Genomic DNA, 19,461 nt, shown 5'->3' with positions numbered 1-19,461 from the left:
GAACATTATTTTAAAATTCGAAGTAAAATAAAAACATTACACACTCTCAAGTACTTACTGTAAAGCCTAAAACAAACTTCAAATTTACATGGAAATTCGCTGCTTTAAAATGCAAAATGCACATATTGCAAATAAGTTTGAAGAAGAAATCCTTTTCTAAATCCACACACACCATTTCCTGGCTGCAAAAGGGTATCTGTCGGATACAGGGGGGAGAGCATTAATCCTTCCCATTGAAGGCTTTAAGGAACCAACCTGGACAAATACCCAATGTCCCATCCCTACCTTCCCGTGGTGCAGCTGTTAGTAAGCATAATTTTACGAGCTGAACTAAAGGGAGGGGCTACTCATCAATTAGCACTGGTCAGCTTGATGAGTTAATGACTGAATTTGGTATAATTTTCCTCTATCCAATACCTAATTCCCTCTTTACCCTTTCCTATCCAGTCCTCTGACTGAACTCTTACTTTCTTCGACCACGACGGCATTAGAGCATTCGAAGCCTAGGGGTTCATTTCACTTTCCTTCCTCCTCTTTCTACTTTTCTGTTCCTAGTGCTGACCTGCTATGGCACTAAAATCGTCCTCTAGTGGCTTAAGGAGGGAAAGCTGGTGATCAACAAGATCTCCCAGCTAGGTCCAATGGACCCGTCGACCAACAGCAGGTGTGATCTCCAGACATTCTGGGGGTTGTGTGTGAATGAAGTAGCCACCAAAACGTTAAAATATGGTGTTCACTTAAATTGGCTACAACTTGCCATTTTCATACCTGCATAGAATTGGAATATATCAGTCCCCTAACTGCCCATTGTGCAACTTAAACCAAGAAATGGATTCGGAACACCTCAAAATCTGTGCTTCAGTGGCTGACCATGGTGGTGTCTTTGAAAGATGTTGGAGTGCAAGAGGTCAAATGACTTTGTTGTCAAACGCCTGGCATTGGAAAACAACAACAACATACCATTTCCTTTCCTTCACCATTCTTCCATCCTCCCACTAATATGACATACGCAAATTTGAATAATTACATTCATTACGACATTCTCCAGATTGGAACAAACCAAATATAGTTTAATCCGTGAAATTGATGATGATGATGATGATGATGATGATGATGATGATGATGATGATGATGACTTTTCTATTGATACAGGGTTGCCACAGGAGACCAAAGAGCCATGAACCTATGAAGTTAGAAAACACTGATACAGATTCATATTTACCTGTACAAAGTATTTCTTTTTCACAACCTTTAATTCTTCATTAACTCTTTCCAAGTCAGATTTGTACTCCGATGCTTGTGCTTCATACATGTTCAATTCGGCTATCAGGCACTGAAAACAATAAAGAAAGAAAAATATTTGATCAAATTACTGGCACTGCCACTATTATTATTAGTATTATTATTAGGCCTAATACGGGCTCTCAAGTGTTGTTGTAATAATTCACCATTAAAATGGGACACACTCACGGACAGGAGAACGCGAATTCGATTATGCGCACTGTTCAAAACATACAGAGGGAGCCTGCCTGGAGAGAAATAAAGACTAGGTTGCAGCCGCCAAATTACTCTCTAAGGAACGACCACTCATATAAATTCAGGGAAAGAAGACAGAGGACAGACGCTGGAAAGTTTTCTTTTCTCAATCGTACTATCAGGGACTGGAATGCTTTACCTGCAGACTTACTAAAGGCTTTACCAATAACAAAAAATGTATTTAAAAATAGGCTTAAGGACTTTACTTATAGACGGTAGTATATTATACACACTAGTTAAAGGGTGTAATTGATATCTTGTTATTTGAAGTGTTCTGTCAGTGAGGAAGTGTGTTGTGGCAGTGAAGTGTGTAGTGTCAGTGAAGTCTATTGTGTAAGTGAAGTGTGTTGGTGTCAGTGAAGTGGCTGTGCAAAGTATTCGAACAGTGAAATGGTGAGAAGTGTTAGTGAAATCATGTAGAATCAGTGCAGTGAGTGAGTTGACAGTGAAATAAGTGTAGTGCCGAAAGGTACTTGTGCAGATATGAACCTGTCACACTCGTGGGTCTTAGTTCGAGCTTAGGGTTAAGATGCAAATTAGATTTACTTTAAATGTTATTTTAAGTGACCATGCTTCATTTAATTTAGGATGCTCCTTGTTATTATTACTATTATTTTATTATTATTATTATTATTGGTTTTTTATTAGTTGTGTTTATTATTAATTGTCATTATTGAGTGTAATTAGTTACCACTGTCACCGGGTATATACCCATTTGCAATGTAAATAAATACATACATACATACATACATACAATATCATTATATTATATGAAGAGTCCACTGCAAGAATGATGGATGTCACTTTCTTGTCGAAAATGAACCAAGACTGTCAATGGATAGCTTAAGACATACAGAATGTACATAGAGAGTTATATGGCATTAACACTGATAGTCATTGTCCAGTAATGATCGGAAAATCACAGTTAAGCTTCGAGCGCTAAGCATTTCAAACTTTCAATTGCTTCTCCTGCAAAATGTATTCCAAATGACATCCATCATTCTTGCAGTGGACTCTTCATATACTATTTAATAATGATGATTTAATCAGCAGTGATTATTCGATGTTGGTAATGTGAGGTGACAATCACGAATTTAAATTAATATTAAAACTAGCAAATAACTTGAATCATTGGCAACACAAAGAAACTGCATATATGGCCTGCTCAGATGACCTCACTAGTCAATGTAATGTAAACTTTCCCAACATTTCGCAACCACTCATTATACACAAAGTTACTATTACTAAACTTCGGACAAATCATATAGTTGAACAATCCTGCCTTCTAATGCAATAAATATTAATTGTATTAGATCATAACTTACCTGAAAATATGACATTAAAAAATTCCGTCTTCTGTTAACCCATCCTCTGTTTGATAAGCAGTAGCACAGTCTTTAACTCCTCATTTTTTCTCACCTATGTTCTTTCTGTTCAGTTCCATTACTGACATATATTCGTTTAGATATGCCACTTGAAGTAAGAAATAGAAGAAAACAGCTACTACCTTATATGAAAGCAGCGAGGGCGAAGGGTCACTTTGCTAAGATGTACGAGGATAAACTGAAAGTGAACGGAAAATGGTATGATCTGGAGTTTTGTCTGAGGAATGAAGATCATCCAGAATTTGGACTAATAAGAAGAACGAAAGAGGACAGTGGACATATTTCAACATTGCAGAGGGAAGCAATGAGAAGGCAACAGAGAGTCGATGTTAGCTACATAAGCAGAGGGAAGGAGCAGGAAGGGTGGAAGAAAATCATCCCAACTTCAAGGACGGAACAAGTGATTGTTGCAGATCAACACATGGTAACAGGAGTGAATAGTAATGAGTTCAGGAACCCACATACTGACGTACGAGGAAGTGTAAAGATGGTGACACAGCAAGGAGAAGAAAACAGTAACGTGATCATGCAGCATAAGCAGATTCCTAGTCTACATACGATGGTGGTAAGGTTAGCGCACTCCAGAGGAATGCTGACAATAAAGGAACAAGAAACACGGGCACTAGAAAAAAGGCGAGTGGTGATAAAAAGAGAAACCAAGAGTCAGGAAATGATAGGGAAGAGAATAAGGGTGCAAGTGGAAAGCTTGTATGCGAAAGTGAAAGCGTGGGGAGGAATAATAAAAGAGGAATTGAAGAAGAAAGAAATAGAAAGAAAGACAGAGATAGAAATAAGGCAGAGACGAACAGTAAAGAAAGGTCAGAACCTGCGACAGCTGAGGATATGGCAAAGATATTAGATATGATTAAAAAATGTGGGTATATGATCAAAAACTGAAAGTGAAACTGGAAAAGATCAAGAAGTATAGGGGAGAGAGAAAGTATAAGCAGATGTGTAGAATAAAATGTAAGTATTTATAAGAAGTGAGAATAGTGACAAAGAATTAGGTGTAAGCAGAATAGTGAGGAAGGGAAAGTGAGCGCAATTAGGAATGAGTGATAATAGTGAGAAAGGGTTAAGAGAAGTGTACATGTGACAGCATAAAAATTTAGTACTAACATTTGAACGTTGGAACATTAAATGAATATAAGAGAAAGATGTGAGAAAAGGTCAAAGATCAAATAGGACAAATAATTCAATATGATAATTTATAGAGAAAAATTGAAAATGAGATTTCAGTGAATAGTAGTTAGAGGAAAAGGGGGGTGAAAGGAGTATATAATTTTAGATATATTAGGATTAATGAACAAATAGATAATAGCAAAGGAAATGTAGGAGAAATACTGAAGGAGAGATTGACCAAGTAACAAAAAAGGTACATAGTGTAATTGGGAGTATTTGTGTAGACGTGTACTGCAAATAATGTGTTATTGTAATAATATGTTAATGGTGGCACCGGGTACAGAAATGTGAGGTACACCATTACATGTAAAGAAGTGCTGTGACGAAATATATCATATCATATATTCGTTTTATTAAGGTATATTCTCTTAACTTGCTTCATAGCTAGCTGACTGTTTTATGAGGGCTGGACCTGGGACGCTTAGGCATGCTTCAGTTCACTGCGTGATGAATGTCTAAGTCCGACAGGTGGCCTGGGTGGCATTTGTGAATCCGGTGCTGACAGGTGGCCATCCTACCTCAGCTCAGGTTCCATTAAGCGGACAAGTAGCCTGAGAAGCCTCAAACCCTTCCTGATCATCTGATGCTGACAGGTGGACCAGCAAATAGGGATTATAAAGAATGGACACTTCGCGTTGGTACCTTTGATGTAACCGGATTGATTTCAATGACCTTCAAGCCAGCTAAAGCGTCAGATTCTGCTTTCTCCCTAGAGTTGGCGCTGACATCACACCAGCTAGCAGTCGACACAGCAGAAATATAACACATTATTAATACATCTAGGTACATTGTGTACTCAAATAAAATAAATTGGATCCATAAAATAATAAATCCGCCATTAACTGTAATGTCTAGACTCTAGAGTTCCTTTATAATGAGAGTTGAGATGTTGACCCCAACAACAATTAAAATATGTAATGATTTGATAGCACTGAAAATGGAAAAACAAAACTCTTATGAGAAATAAAACCATATATCTATATTATATTATATTCAAATATTAAACGAATTTGATACTTAATTTTATAATGTATTATATTATTTTATAATATAATTTATTATATCTGAAATGTAAAACATTATTATTACAACTAGTTTGTCACTGAGTAATAAGGAAAAGCTGTTAACTTGAATTTATTTGAAGCAAAGCATTACTGGATTATACAACAAGGTAGGCGATGTTTGGATCCTGTGTCTCAACTCTATACTCAATTATTATCTTAGCCTATGCTCGATTACACTAACCTCTAGCGCTTGAAAGTAGAACTAAACGCTGGCTCACAGAGAAACAAAACACAGGAAAATTCGCTCAGTGTCCATTCTTTATAATCCCTATTCGCTGGGTGGACCATATTGCCTCAGCCCTTGATACAGCCAGGTCCCATCTGCACAAGAGGATGCCTGATAAGCCGCAGGGCCTGAAGCCCAAGCCCTTCCTGTATCAGCATTGGAAGCCCATACTATCCCCAAGACTTCACTTCAGTTTATCTTTATTATTGCAGATGATAGATGAAATGAGAGGAGGTGGAGAGTGTTGGATACCCCAAGAAAACCCCTCTGCAACGTCTGTTTTGTCCATTACAAGTTTCATCATGACCTGGCTGGGGGTCGAACCTGGGTCACCTGAATGGAAGCCCAGTGCTCCAGCACTTGAGTCACAGATGCGGTTAACTTTCTTAATACATCTGTACTGTTTTATTTTACCTTTCAATTCCTCTCTAGTAAGCTGGTCACTTAAATTTAGCGTCACTTCCTTTTTATTAAAATATGCATTACCTGCTAGTACATCACATGATTTAGCCATTTGAAAGTCCCCAATGATTAGGACATTCTTCTCACCCCATTGTTCAGCAGAAGAATGAAGATGGATACAATTTCGAAACTTTGTGAGGTTTTTATATATTGTGACAGAGCTGGGATACGATCTCACGACCGGCAGAAGGATTACAAGGTCGGCTGTGGTTCGGCGCAAGTGCGCGCGCATCTGCTTCCTGTGGCATGGAGAGGAGAGGAGAGAGAGCGACCGCGGCAGAGAGGAGAGATATCAAGATTATTCGAGAATCCCAACTCTGGACATCCGTGGAAATCTCTAGCATTATAGAAATTTCTCGTAACTATGGTTTGGTTATAAATACAACACGCGAGTGAACTTGAGTAGTAGTGTTGTTATAATCAGTGGACAGTAAGCCAGCCAGTCTTGTGTAGCAGTGAAGCCAGCTTCGAGACTGGAGTTTGACTTGAGTTGTCTCTATAACTGTGGAGCCGGAAGTCCTGAGTTTGAGTGCAGTGGACTGCAGTTGGGGGACCTGAGTTCGAAGTTCAGTGGACTGTCTCTGAAGGTCTGGGGTTCGAGATACTGTGAACTCGAGTGACTGAGCTAGAAGAATTAGCCAAGGCAAACGAACTGTGAACATCAAAACTGACAGTTCTGATTTGTAAATAGTGCTCTGTGAACATTAGTTAAAATTAACAGTTCATTGTTGTTCTCAATAATCCAAGTAAATTGTCATTGTCTGTGGAGTGCAATAACGAATACTATGTTACGGTGTGGAGTGGAGATCCATTGTTGACGGGAGTATTTAAACTAAATTATACAAAGTAATTATTGTTGCTTTGAATAACAGTTACATTGTTGAGTTGGAATAAATCTACAATATATTCACTAGCAATTGAAAAATCCAGCCACCACCTCTTCTGAGTAATTTCTTATGCTGGTGTTCTGAGCAATACGAGTAACAAACCTTCATTTTCTTGCCTCTGTCTTGAAGGGCATGTTGTGTTTGTTGGAGGCGGATAGCTACGTCTGGCCCTGGCTGACGGGACAGGAGATCACGTAGATTCTGACACAATCGTTGAGATTCTTGTAGCTGGGCCTCTCGTTTGATGGCTGTTTGTGATTGTGCCAGTAATCTCTTCTGTAGAAGCTGATTTTTCTGGATTAGCTCATATGAGGTCGGGTCTGATCCCTGTGTTCAAAGAGGAAGATCAATTACACAGCCATCAAGATACAGTACTTGCGTTATTATGTTATTTAAGTATTAAATTACATAAATCTGATTGTTGTCTTATACAGTGTAAATGTCAGATTATTAAAGAATCCTCTGAAGTTAAATATTTAGGCATAATTTTCGATAATCATTTAAAATGGAATCAACACATTAATTACCTTTTTAATAAATTACGTAAAATAGTATATTATTTTGTTTTATTGAGGAATTACTTGTCAATAAGTTTATTACGTACAATATATTTAACTTTATTTCAATCGGTAATTATGTATGGAATTATTGGATGGGGTAGCTCATTTAAATCCAAATTTAATCCACTTTATTTATTACAGAAGAAAATAATTAAAATGTGTCTTCATAAACCTATTGATTTTCCACCTCAAAATTTGTTTCTAGACTTTAATGTAGTTAACGTAAGACAAATTTATTATATTGTATCAATAAAATTCATACATAAAAATAGAAATAATTTTGAATTGTATTCTCGTAGTTATGAAACAAAAGGTATGAATTCTTTAAGACTGTTTGAACCAAAATGCAACACTGTTACAGTATTTAATCATAGTAGTAATTTAGGCCCAAGAATATATAACAAATTTATATTTAAATATCCTAATCTTGTCAATTCTAATAGTTCTAGTATTAAATTTAAAAAGTTATGTATGGATTTTATAAAAATTGAAAAATTGTAAATTTAAATTTATATAGGCCTACTATAATTGCATAGTAGACATAAGACAAATTGTATTGTATAATTATTAATTTCAATTCAGGAATCCACCCCTGAGCACGAGTTCTGCTCTTTCAGGGGCGAGCTAAAGTTTTCAATGTTTTTTTCAACAGGAAAAAGAAAAATCAAGAATGAGTAAAGCCTGGTTTGTTCTTGCGAGAGGTATGCTTGAAAACCCAACAGAGCTTTCTAAGTCTTGTTTAAGATATAAAACAAAAATTACAGCTACTTAAATTAAAAGAAAATTTGCTATTAAAACTCAATCCCTTAGAGTTATTTTACACTAAATATTATTTAATTTTAATACGAGATGTAAGAATACTTCTCCAGACATAAAAAAATTTGTTATTAACCAAGGTGTTAGACAAGGGTGCGGTCTTTCCCCTCTGTTGTTTATTATATATATGAACCATATTTTATACATTTGGAGGCAAAGTCATCATGCTGGAATTCAAATTAATCGAAACACAGTTCTCGATACACTAATGTTTGCCGACAATCAGGTTATTATCGCTAAAACAGAGGATGCTTTACAAAGAGCCATTTATAATTTGCAAATAATCGCCTCTGATTTCAATATGGAAATCTCAAAAGAGAAAACAAAAGTCATGGCATTTTCGGGAGAGAACCCAATTCCAAGTAAGATCATGATAAATAATACTTTAATTGAATGTGTTAACTCATTTAACTATTTAGGTTATAACCTCTCTTACATCACTGATGAAGATATGTCGAACAAAATATCTAAATTTATAAAAATCACTGGCGTCATTAACGCCGTCTTCAAATCCTCCCATGTTCAGAAACATACAAGGCTAAAGGTATATAAAACACTAGCTCGACCGGTCCTCACTTACGGTAGCGAGGCATGGACAATCAGAAAAGCTGATGAGCTAAGGTTGACGACAGCTGAAATGAGGTTCATGAGACGAACAGCGGGATGCTCTTTGCTGGAACATCGTAAAAATGTGGACATATTGCAGGAACTCAAAATGGATCCTATAGTTAATTTTGTTCAACAATATCGACTTCAGTGGAAAAAACATGTCGAAAGGATGGATCGCACTAGATGGCCTAAACAGATTCTTACTTATGTACCAAGAGGAAAGAGGAAATTGGGAAGACCACGAAAGCGCTGGCATGAGACCGTAACAGATCCTGTAGGGTCTAATACGTGAGGGATATGATGATGATTAAAAAATGAGAAATTAAAATTAACCTCTCAGTAAGTGGTTACATATTTTACAGACGGATCCTATTTAACAAATAATGCAGGTAGGCCTACTGGTGCCCTTTCTTCCTTCTACAGATTCAAACACTAACTAGTAATACTATTTTTGGAGATGAAATTATAGTTATTCTTTCAAGCTTACAAAATCTGTATCGAATTGATAAATTTCAGAAGACTATGATACTGAATTATCAGATTCAAAAGAAATTATCTTTCCTATAGCATCGGATGTAACAGCAAAAAATCTTAGCACCTATTCTAGAGTGTCGTAAAATTTTAAAACAATTGGTAATATTGAATAAACTTTTGGTACACTAGTGGATCCCAAGCATATTGCGAACTGGAAAGTAATCAAGCACCAGATTTCTTGGCCAAGAAAGGTAGCAAAATTAATCCAGAGTCATTGACCATACCTGAATCTTACCACCGTGTTAAAAGAATCAACGAGAAGAGCACACATTACAGCCATCGATCGCCGGAATCAAAGTAGCCTCATTCTTGACCCCACTGTCCGTTTCGAGAAGGATGATCAACAAGCCAACAACGTTAGCAATGAAAAGAAGTCTGTTTACAATCCATGTATTCCTCACTTCAGTGAGAGATACAAAATGAATATTAATACATGAGAAGTGAAAGGACTTCTTTTTGGCACTAGGGGAACTTCATTTAAGTTAACAAAAACCATTCTCCTTTCTCTTAAATTTTCTAATGAGGACATTAACAAAATTTGTCTAATGGTATTGAGAGATTCATTATCCATTTTACACAATCACCTGTATAATAGTATGTATTTTTTTTTTCACTTCATCTCATTACTCTTCAATGTACTTTCATCTCATGTTTCTCCGAAATCAAATTGTACTTTATTTTTAAATTTATTATTGTTCCATATTCTCTCCGCAATCATATTGTATTTTTCATTTAACCTGTGCTTTGTATTCTGGATCCTAGTGGTCAGCCGTAGATTTCGGCCAGATATCCCAAATTGTGGAATTTGTTGTTGAAGATCAGAATACATGTATAACAATTTAATAAAGCAAATGGAAAAAATGGGAGATATTATGCAGTATATCTAATTTAATAACTAAACTTCACGAAATTCTGCGGTGGCAACATTCAGGTTACTTATAGATCAAGATTGCATCAGTAAACATTTACACAGAATTACTGATATTGCCCTTTCTACAATCTTAATTAAGATTGGATCAAGATCATCTTCACTGTCCAACTTTACTCAATTTTCCAGTCTTCCTGCTAAATATTGGAGTAAAAAAGGAAAGGTAAAGGTAAAGGTATCCCCGTAACATGCCATGAAGGCACTTGGGGGGCATGGAGGTAGAACCCCATGCTTTCCATGACCTCGGCACTAGAATGAGGTGGTGTGGTCAGCACCACGCTCTGACCGCCTTTTACCCCGGGAAAGACCCAGTACTCAATTTTATAGGAGGCTGAGTGAACCTCGGGGCTGTTCTGAAAGTTTGGCAACGAGAAAAAATCCTGTCACCACCTGGGATCGAACCCCGGACCTTCCAGTCCGTAGCCAGCTGCTCTACCAACTGAGCTACCCATAATGGAGTGCTGTCAACAACTGCTCAACATTAGATACAACCAATTTAACCACTATGTTTCCCCCTTAAAAAAATGGATCTACATTTGACACCTTGGCACTCACCCCCACAAACTTTTTTTCTGAAAACAACAAAGAACATTTGTATCTTTTGAAAGTGAGTCGTTGCAATAATGTAGTGTGATCATTTTGCTTATTAGACTTGTTCGAATTACAGGCAGAGAACATTTCTTTCATTTTACATGTTACTAAAATCATTATCATGGCGTGACTCTGCTAAAATGAATTGTGAATTTGAAAACAGAAGGATATCAGTCGAACAGTGATTGTACCAATTCATTTGATTAAAGGTTCTGCACAATAGTACTTTTATTCCTTACTGGTGTAAAATATCCAATGAGAAACTCCGTGTCAATTGCAAGCTTTGTTTGTTATGAGACTTAATCCAACTTGAGTTTGTAGCAATGGGTATAAGAAAATTTAGTTATTCTTTCAGGTGCTGAAAAAGAAAATAAATTGATTGTCATTCTTAGAGCTTCATATGAAATAGTCTACACAGGTAAGTTTGTGTGCCCAATTTATGTAATTTTGTGAAGATTTTCGATGTCTTATTTCCACATAATTATGACGAACAAACTAGTTTCGACCCTTTAAATTTATTTCAAACACGATCTTCAATTATAACCCATTCATGTCGACCTTGGTTCACCTCTTTTCCTACTCCCATGGTAATTTTTTATTTTAGTAGGTTATTTTATGACGCTTTATCAACATCTTAGGTTATTTAGTGTCTGAATGAGATGAAAGTGATAATGCCAGTGAAATGAGTCCGGGGTCCAACATCGAAAGTTACCCAGCATTTGCTCATATTGAGTTGAGGAAAAATCTGGAAAAAACCTCAACCAGGTAACTTGCCTCGACTGGGAATCAAACTCATGATTTATTTAGTACCTTCCTTGAGACGTTCTCTGGATATTTCTTGATCAGAAAAGCTGCTTACTTTCTCTTTCATCTAAGATTTTCCTCTCTTGTATGCATTCACAGTATTCGATAATAAATTTTATCCATGACCATAACGAAAAACATGCCTTTACTACATACTTTTGCGTTTGTAAAGTAGGCTTTTATTCAATATTACTTTAAAGACTTTACCTCACAGTTTGAACTTTATCTCACAGTTCATTAGTATTTTCCTAGTACCCGGGTACACATGTATACTTTTCCATTGAACTATTACTCAAGAAGTTAATATATTAGTTACTAGATGTTACTACCTCTACTTCTTTATTACCATTTCTTAAATATACATATACACTCAATCTCCTTCTCTTTTCTCTATCTACTACATCGTAATTTGTGCATTGCATCCATATCTAATATGTATTTTTTTTTTAATTTGTAATAATTTACCTTTTGGGAGGGGGAGGCGAGGAGACTTGAACCTGCGAAGTTGGGTTTATAGTTTATAGGATTTGATAACAACACGCGTTAGTCAACTGAGCTAAACAGACACGATGAATAAGTATGTTTTAATATTCCTCTTAAGTTTACAGAAGTCAAATGTGAAATTATTTTAAACACATTAGTCCCATGAACACTTCTAAATAATCCTTGAAACTTCAAAAAGATGAAAATACACGTTTTTTAAAAAAAAAAAAAAAAAAAAAAAAAATGTATTAAAATGATATAATTAATTATAATTTGTTATTTATCCAACGCCTTAGATACCATTCTTCACTAATCATGGCCTCCTACATCATGACCTACCTAGTACACGTATTGATTCTAAAATCCATGCCATGATATATGATTATATGAGGACTTATTTTCAACATATTTTCTCTTATAAAACATAATTTTTCGTTATGGTCATGGATAAAATTACGTATGGTACTTGTGAGGTAAGTGCATCTCGTGTAATTTAAGCACGAGGCATCAGCCTCGTGCTTAAATCTTTCCACTCGTGCAATAAAGATGCACTTACCTCACAAGTACCATAAATAGCTATTATCTCCGTATTTTCCAGCATATCATATCCTACCAAATATGATTGAAATTCGTAAAAAGCCTGAGTTATAAAAAGAGAACAGAGGCAGACAGACAAACAGACGGACAGAATTCGGAAAAAAAATGTTCTGTTACATCAAGATATTAGTTTTTAAAAACATAATATGAAACAGTACAATGGACATACTTCACAAAGAGACACCCACTTCTAGTTTCCTCCAGCGATGGACATTCAGTGGACTCCGCAGCTCTTCTTCAAGCGCGCGACATTTTAATTTCTCACGCGTCAGATCCCGTTCAAGATGAAAAATCTCTTGGCGCATGTCAGTCATGTTGACCACACTGCGCGACAGCATGTTTTTCTCTTGTCTGAAAATATTTGAAAATATTTTCATATAATATATTTAGGTAATGTTGTAAGTTTTGAATTCGAATACGATTAAATGAATAAAACTACATATTTTCAGAAAATGATGCGTCACATGCAGCACTTAATGATTTATGTCTTGAAAAATTATGGGCTTGATTACTACCATCACTTAAGGGAAGCCTCCACTGAAAATCATGAAAATTTTTCCAAATTTTTTTAGCTATTTCACTTATTCAGAATTTATATTTTCATATCCCAAATGGATTCAGCTCAATTCTGATTACAAATACTCGTATGTTTACACTTTTTAAATTAAGGCTGGAAGGGGGCGTGGAATTTAAAGAGCTGTCAAAATTGTTTTTCATCGAAGAATTCTTTTTTAAAATTTCTGATTACAAATCTAGTAACTTTTTGTTTGTTCCCTGAAGTTACTAGATGAATGTAGCGGAGGAGAATATTAATTTACATAAATATTCATTTTATTTTCAAATCTATTTTTCTGTGTTCATTTTTTTTTATTCAACACCAACTTCCTTATGCCAAATATTAATCAATCTGGACGAAATTTTTACTGCAAGTATTTATGAGGTAGCTGCATGTTTCTGTGCATTTATTTTGTGAGAAATGCTGCTAGTTTATTTTATTAATATTTTTATTAATGCTGCTAGTTTATTTTATTAATATTTTTCTTAATGCTGCTAGTTTACTTTATTCTCCTCCGCTACATTCATCTAGTAACTTCAGGGAGCCAACAAAAAGTTACTAGATTTGTAATCAGACATTTTAAAAATGAATTCTTCGATGAAAAACAATTTTGACAGCTCTTTAAATTCCACGCCCCCTTCCAGCCTTAATTTAAAAAGTGTAAACCTACGAGTATTTGTAATCAGAATTGAGCTGAATCCATTTGGGATATGAAAATATAAATTCTGAATAAGTGAAATAGCTAAAAAAATTTGGAAAAATTTTCATGATTTTCAGTGGAGTCTTCCCTTAACTGACAATTAGTAGAGCTGTTTTAGGTTCTTTTTGCTATGTAAGTTGACATAAAAAACTAGTGGAAATGTAGGTCCCACGAGATTTACGTGGAACATTAGACAAAGGTCTCAAAACTGGGATCACTAATAAAATCCTTAAAAACTAGCATGAAGCAACAGAACAGAGTTCTTTGTGTTAGAGTTCTAATCCGCCCATTGGGACTGTATTGCCAAAAGCTACGCTACTAACCTGTCATTAGCTTATAGCTATCTAAAATCTAGTCATCAACTCTTCAAGGATTAAGAGAGCAGCTTTCCTGTTCTGTCACATCTCCCTGCTGGTCTTTCTACATCTCTATAGCCAGAAGGTTGATATATATAGATTTGTAGTGGATTACGGGTATTATCCATTCTCAAGAGAATGTCATAATTTTTTCATTCAACGAAAATATACTACAGTACATCTTCATTTTTAATTTGTCTGATCTAGTACATCCTTTTATTATTCGAAGATATTTCATTTCTGTTGCTTGTATATGATTTCAATTTTTCTTCCTTATAAACAGTCCATGTTTCACAACCATGTAATAAACCGTAACAGCCATTGTTTTATAGAATTTTAGATTTGTTTCCCTTAGAATTTTTCTTTTCAATTGCTATTACTCCACAAATGTGTTGAAATTTATTTAGTTTATTCTACATTTCTTCATTGTTATTTTTATATGTTACATTACAACCCAGATAATTAAAATTTACAACCTTCTCTACTACTTTTTTGTTGTTTAAAACTATATTTGATCTTATTACGTTTTTTCCTGTATAGTTATAATATTTGATTTTCCAGTTAAAATGTTAAAATTATAATCTTGGGATAATTTTTATAATTTATTCTCATTATCTTGAATTAACATCATATCACCTGCAGAGTAGCATTATTAAGTGTATTATTTTTATCTAATTTAATTTCAAGTGGTATTCTTTTAAGCTTTGGAGAATATCGTCTGTATAAATAATAAAATGAGCTGTTCAGAGCAAAAGTGGTGTAAGTCAAAATTGGGTAATGAGGTTTAAAGTAAAAATTCTGTAAAATACAGCGCAAAGTAGCAATTAATATGGCCTTCTTGCTATCCCCTGACTACTAATAGTTTAAATAAATTTAATATTAATTAATATGGCCTTCTTGCTATCCCCTGACTACTAATAGTTTAAATAAATTTAATATTAATTGCTACTTTGCGCTGTATTTTACAGAATGTTTACTTTAATCATCATTACCCATTCTTGACTTACACCACTTCTGCTCTGAATGGCTCAAATAATAGCAGAGACAAAATGCATCCTTTTCTTAATCAATTTAGTCAGTAGTATTAGTATTAGTATTTATTTATTTAACCTGGTAGAGATAAGGCCGTCAGGCCTTCTCTGTCCCTCTACCAGGGGATTACAACTATAATATGAACAATAAAATTACAATTAACATTAAATTCACAATTACAATTACAATAAAAATTAAAGTACGACAAGATTACCTGATTAATGAAAGCTAGACATTTTATCATAGAAGTTAAGAACAAAGAATATTTTTGTATTTACTTAATTACAAATTAAACCTACAATAATAAAAATCTATAGTAATGAAATTACCGGATATTGAAATATTTTGTATTAGATTAAGAGAACTATTTACAAGAAACCATGTCTGAACGAGTTTCAATTACTGGCCAAGTGTCTAGTAAGTTTGCGTTTGAATTCAATTTTATTTCGACAGTCCCTGATGCTAGCAGGTAACGAATTCCAGAGTCTTGGCAGGGCTATTGTGAAAGAGGATGAGTATGAGGAGGTGCGATGGGATGGTATTGTTAGTATTGTTTCATGGCGAGAGCGTGTGTTCAGATTGTGGTGGGAAGAAAGGTAAGTGAAGCGAGACGACAGGTACGAAGGAATAGAAGAGTTCAAGATTTCGAAGAGAAGGAGAAGTGAATGTAAATTTCTTTTCTTATCTAGTTTAAGCCAACCTATTGTTTCCAGGGATGGGGTAATATGAACATATTTACGAACATTGCTTACAAAACGTACACACAAGTTATGAGCACGTTGAAGTTTCGTTTTGTTGTCGCTGGAAAAGTCAGTCAGTAAAATGTCAGCATAGTCAAAATAGGGAAATACAAGCGTCTGCACAAGGCACAATAGGTATTTGTCACAATAAAACTGAAACACGATCTCACAGATGGGAGCTTATCAATGAAGTGCTGAGACAAGCAGGCATACAATGGACACTTACCTGAGTTTCTTTATTTCTAGCTTCAATAGTCGAATGTCCTCAAGTCTCTGGTCATATTGTGCTTCGCCTTTATGTAATGTGCTCTCCAGAATTTTTAATTTTTCATAAAGCAAAGACAGTTCGTCGTTTCTCCTCACTAATTGTGTGCCCAGAATGTCTCGTTCATTCATTATCTGAAAAGAAGTTTGTCATATAACACTATTTATCACCTGTTTAAGCAGTCTGATTGGGAATTAAGTTCTTTTTCTTTATATAAACTAAATATTTTTGAAATAACGTTAGGGGAAAGGGATACGGTAATCATTGTGCACTAGAAAATTGTTCTGTTCAAACTGAAGCAAGGAAGTTCCCACCATATGATTACTTGCCTATACTTTTAACCTTACCACATCCATTACATGTACTGGGTGTTCATTTCAAAGTGTGTCATGATATCACTGTTGTGAGTCAGCGATTTGAAGCGAGTTTCAGCTATTATGTCAGAGAAGTTGCCTATTATTCGAGGCGTTAAATCTGAACTTGAGGACATGTACGGTATAACTTGAACGTCGTAGCAACATATTGTGGTCTGTATGGTCTGTGTGCTACCATAACCTCTTTCGAACTGTTTTTTGCGCGGGCAAGTCGTACTCAGGGTATTTATTATCATCGGTTGTGTACAGCAACATTCTACAATACAAATAAAATGCTCCGTGTCCATGTTAACCGTCGAAGTTAATGTCAACAAATACTGTATGTAAGTAATCGTCTTAACCCTCTCCCCATATCCCGACAATAAGAAAAAAAACTCGCCTCAGTACATGTTTTCAAACAGTTCACATTCCTGCCACTACCGGCGTTACGGTATGTATCGGTAAGTACTCTTCTGAATGAACGCTGTACTTGCCAGGCAACTTCTCTGGCACATATGTAATACACCTCTGTGGAAATGTAGGAAGATTGAATTCTCTAGGCCCATCGGCTAGCCACATGACGGCATACAGCGAGCCATGACACACTTTGAACTGAACACGCAGTATTAGTTTACCATTTTTCATTTAATTTGTATAAAATAAGAGACATCAGCAACCAGTACATACCTCAATGTGTCATGTCTATAAATAACAGAAGTAACCAACAAAACTTGGACACAGAATTATTTGTACCTGTTCCATTTCCTTTTTTAGCTTCTCTCTTTCTTCATCAGCATCCTGAATGGTTTTCTGCAATTTTCTCTCCTCTAGGTTAAGGGCAGCAATATGTGCTCTGCTTTCTTGCAATTCATCTTTCATTTTTCTTAGTTCCAGTTTAAGGTTTTCTTTCTCTTTTTCGCTTTTCTGTAGTGCTATAATAGATTTTAAATGTTTTTAATTTGCATATATTTATTTGGCTGCAGTGTGTGTTCTGGTACTTAAAAAAGAGCGAGATACTACCACTGATAAAAAGGACAAAACAGAACACAGAGTTATTCTAGAGCAAGTATAAATTAAAAAGAAAAGAAAGATTACAACAGGATGTCCAGATCTTGTCTGAAACTTCCAAACTTTGACAAACTCTGATGATTATATTTGTGCACTTAACAGTGGAACATTTTATTTTATTCTTATTCTTCTACAAAAAGTAGGCATAAAGACAAAGAATAATAAACAAAAGGTGTAAAAAAAGGCAAATTAATAAAATACCTTAACCTGACTTAGATGCGGAACAAGAATAAATTAACGATTACAAAACAATAAAGCATCATGCAGAAATCTATAACAAAAATTTCAAAAAACATTATATCTGGCTATACTATAAATGATGTCTAAAAATTGTACAGAATCTTTAATAGCTTTTAGGCTTATATTATAATAATGTATTGTCAAGGCCAAAATCTTTTAAAATTTGGGCCATCAGTTTTGGTTTTGTGTCCCAAGCTCTGATAAGAAAGTCTCTGATTTCTATATAATCCTCTAGTTGTTACTGTTCTTTATAGAAATTCACAGTAGGGAGATATATTGACCTTATCTCGTCTACTTTCTGTGGTTGTGTGAGATTACTCTCAAACCTAATCTAAAATATACCCTTCCTAGTAGGCAGTTTCATGATGATCATGTCTATACATCTAATGTGCCCATTGCTGACAAGACTGTGGACTTCTTCGAATACTATACAGTCCTTTTTGCACAATGCAGTGGCAACAGACGACCTTACAGAATGATGGCGACTATTATAGAGGACTTCACCAAATGGACAGGAGCCCAAGACATGAAGCAAAGTTTCTATTTTACTACACCTTCTGCAGTGGTTATTGTCTGGACTCCTACCCGGGATGGCTCATACTGGTGCCACATTTGCTGTCATCTTCAGGCCATCTCTCCACTCAGTAGAAGATAAACCATTGTGTCGTCTTATCCAGATGTTAGCTGGTGTAAATTCTCGATACCTTTTCCTTTTTGACACCAATTGTCAAATTCTTTGTTTCTCAGTGTACTCCGTACCTTCCTTGAGTCAAATAATCCTTCTAGATTCCGAAGACGACAAACATCTTTAGCAGAGCAACAATAAGCATAACTTGCATGTCTGGGGAGACGATAAACCCTATGCCACATTAGAATCTAATTTTCAATGTCGATTCAGCCTCAATGTGTGGTGTGGTGTTCTGGATGACCAGCTAGCAGTTCATTTTCCCTGGACACTTAACAGGTGAGATATACCTTCACTTTTTAAAAAAACAGTTATCACAACTTCTTGAAGATGTTCATCTGGCAAGAAGATGCCAAATGTATTTCGAACATGATGGATCACCTGCTTACTTCTATCGCACTGTAACAGCTCACTTGGGCCAGCAATTTCCACAGCGATGGGTTAGTCTCAGGGGCCCTATGATCTGGCCTCCCAGATCCCCAGATTTAATACCCTTAGATTACTATATCTGGGGTTGGATAAAAGACATCGTGTTAAGGTACAAACACGTGAAGAGTTGCTTCAACGCATTCTGGATGCCATGGCGACAATAAGGAACAAAGGTGTGAAACTGCAAAATGCTACACGTGAGGTTCACACCTGTTTTGTATTGTACTGTATTTATTAACATTCCATGGTATTCATACATTGCTTCACAGCTAGAATATGGAACAAGTCAAAAAACTTAATACTATTATAAAGTCTTAATTTATAGTCACAGTCTAGATGAAATATATACAGACGAAGTTTACAATATAGTCTA

The 19,461-nt window shown here is 35.4% G+C and overlaps 1 protein-coding gene across 1 annotated transcript in view; it reads right to left on the bottom strand.

Moving 5' to 3' along the window:
- Window positions 1-19,461, bottom strand: part of LOC138697550 (cilia- and flagella-associated protein 58-like) — a 57,658-nt gene that overhangs the window by 6,740 nt on the left and 31,457 nt on the right. The window contains exons 11-15 of the mRNA XM_069822884.1: window positions 17,420-17,598; window positions 16,275-16,447; window positions 12,853-13,015; window positions 6,845-7,069; window positions 1,223-1,333 (exon numbers count right to left, since the gene is read on the bottom strand). Of these exons, the coding sequence (XP_069678985.1) occupies window positions 1,223-1,333; window positions 6,845-7,069; window positions 12,853-13,015; window positions 16,275-16,447; window positions 17,420-17,598 (851 nt within the window). The remainder of the gene's footprint in view (window positions 1-1,222; window positions 1,334-6,844; window positions 7,070-12,852; window positions 13,016-16,274; window positions 16,448-17,419; window positions 17,599-19,461) is intronic.

This window comes from Periplaneta americana, chromosome 4, assembly GCF_040183065.1.
Source record: "Periplaneta americana isolate PAMFEO1 chromosome 4, P.americana_PAMFEO1_priV1, whole genome shotgun sequence".
NCBI classification, from domain to species: Eukaryota; Metazoa; Arthropoda; class Insecta; order Blattodea; family Blattidae; genus Periplaneta; species Periplaneta americana.
Note: the sequence above shows the minus strand (reverse complement) of the source record. Positions and strands in the feature narration are given on the sequence as shown.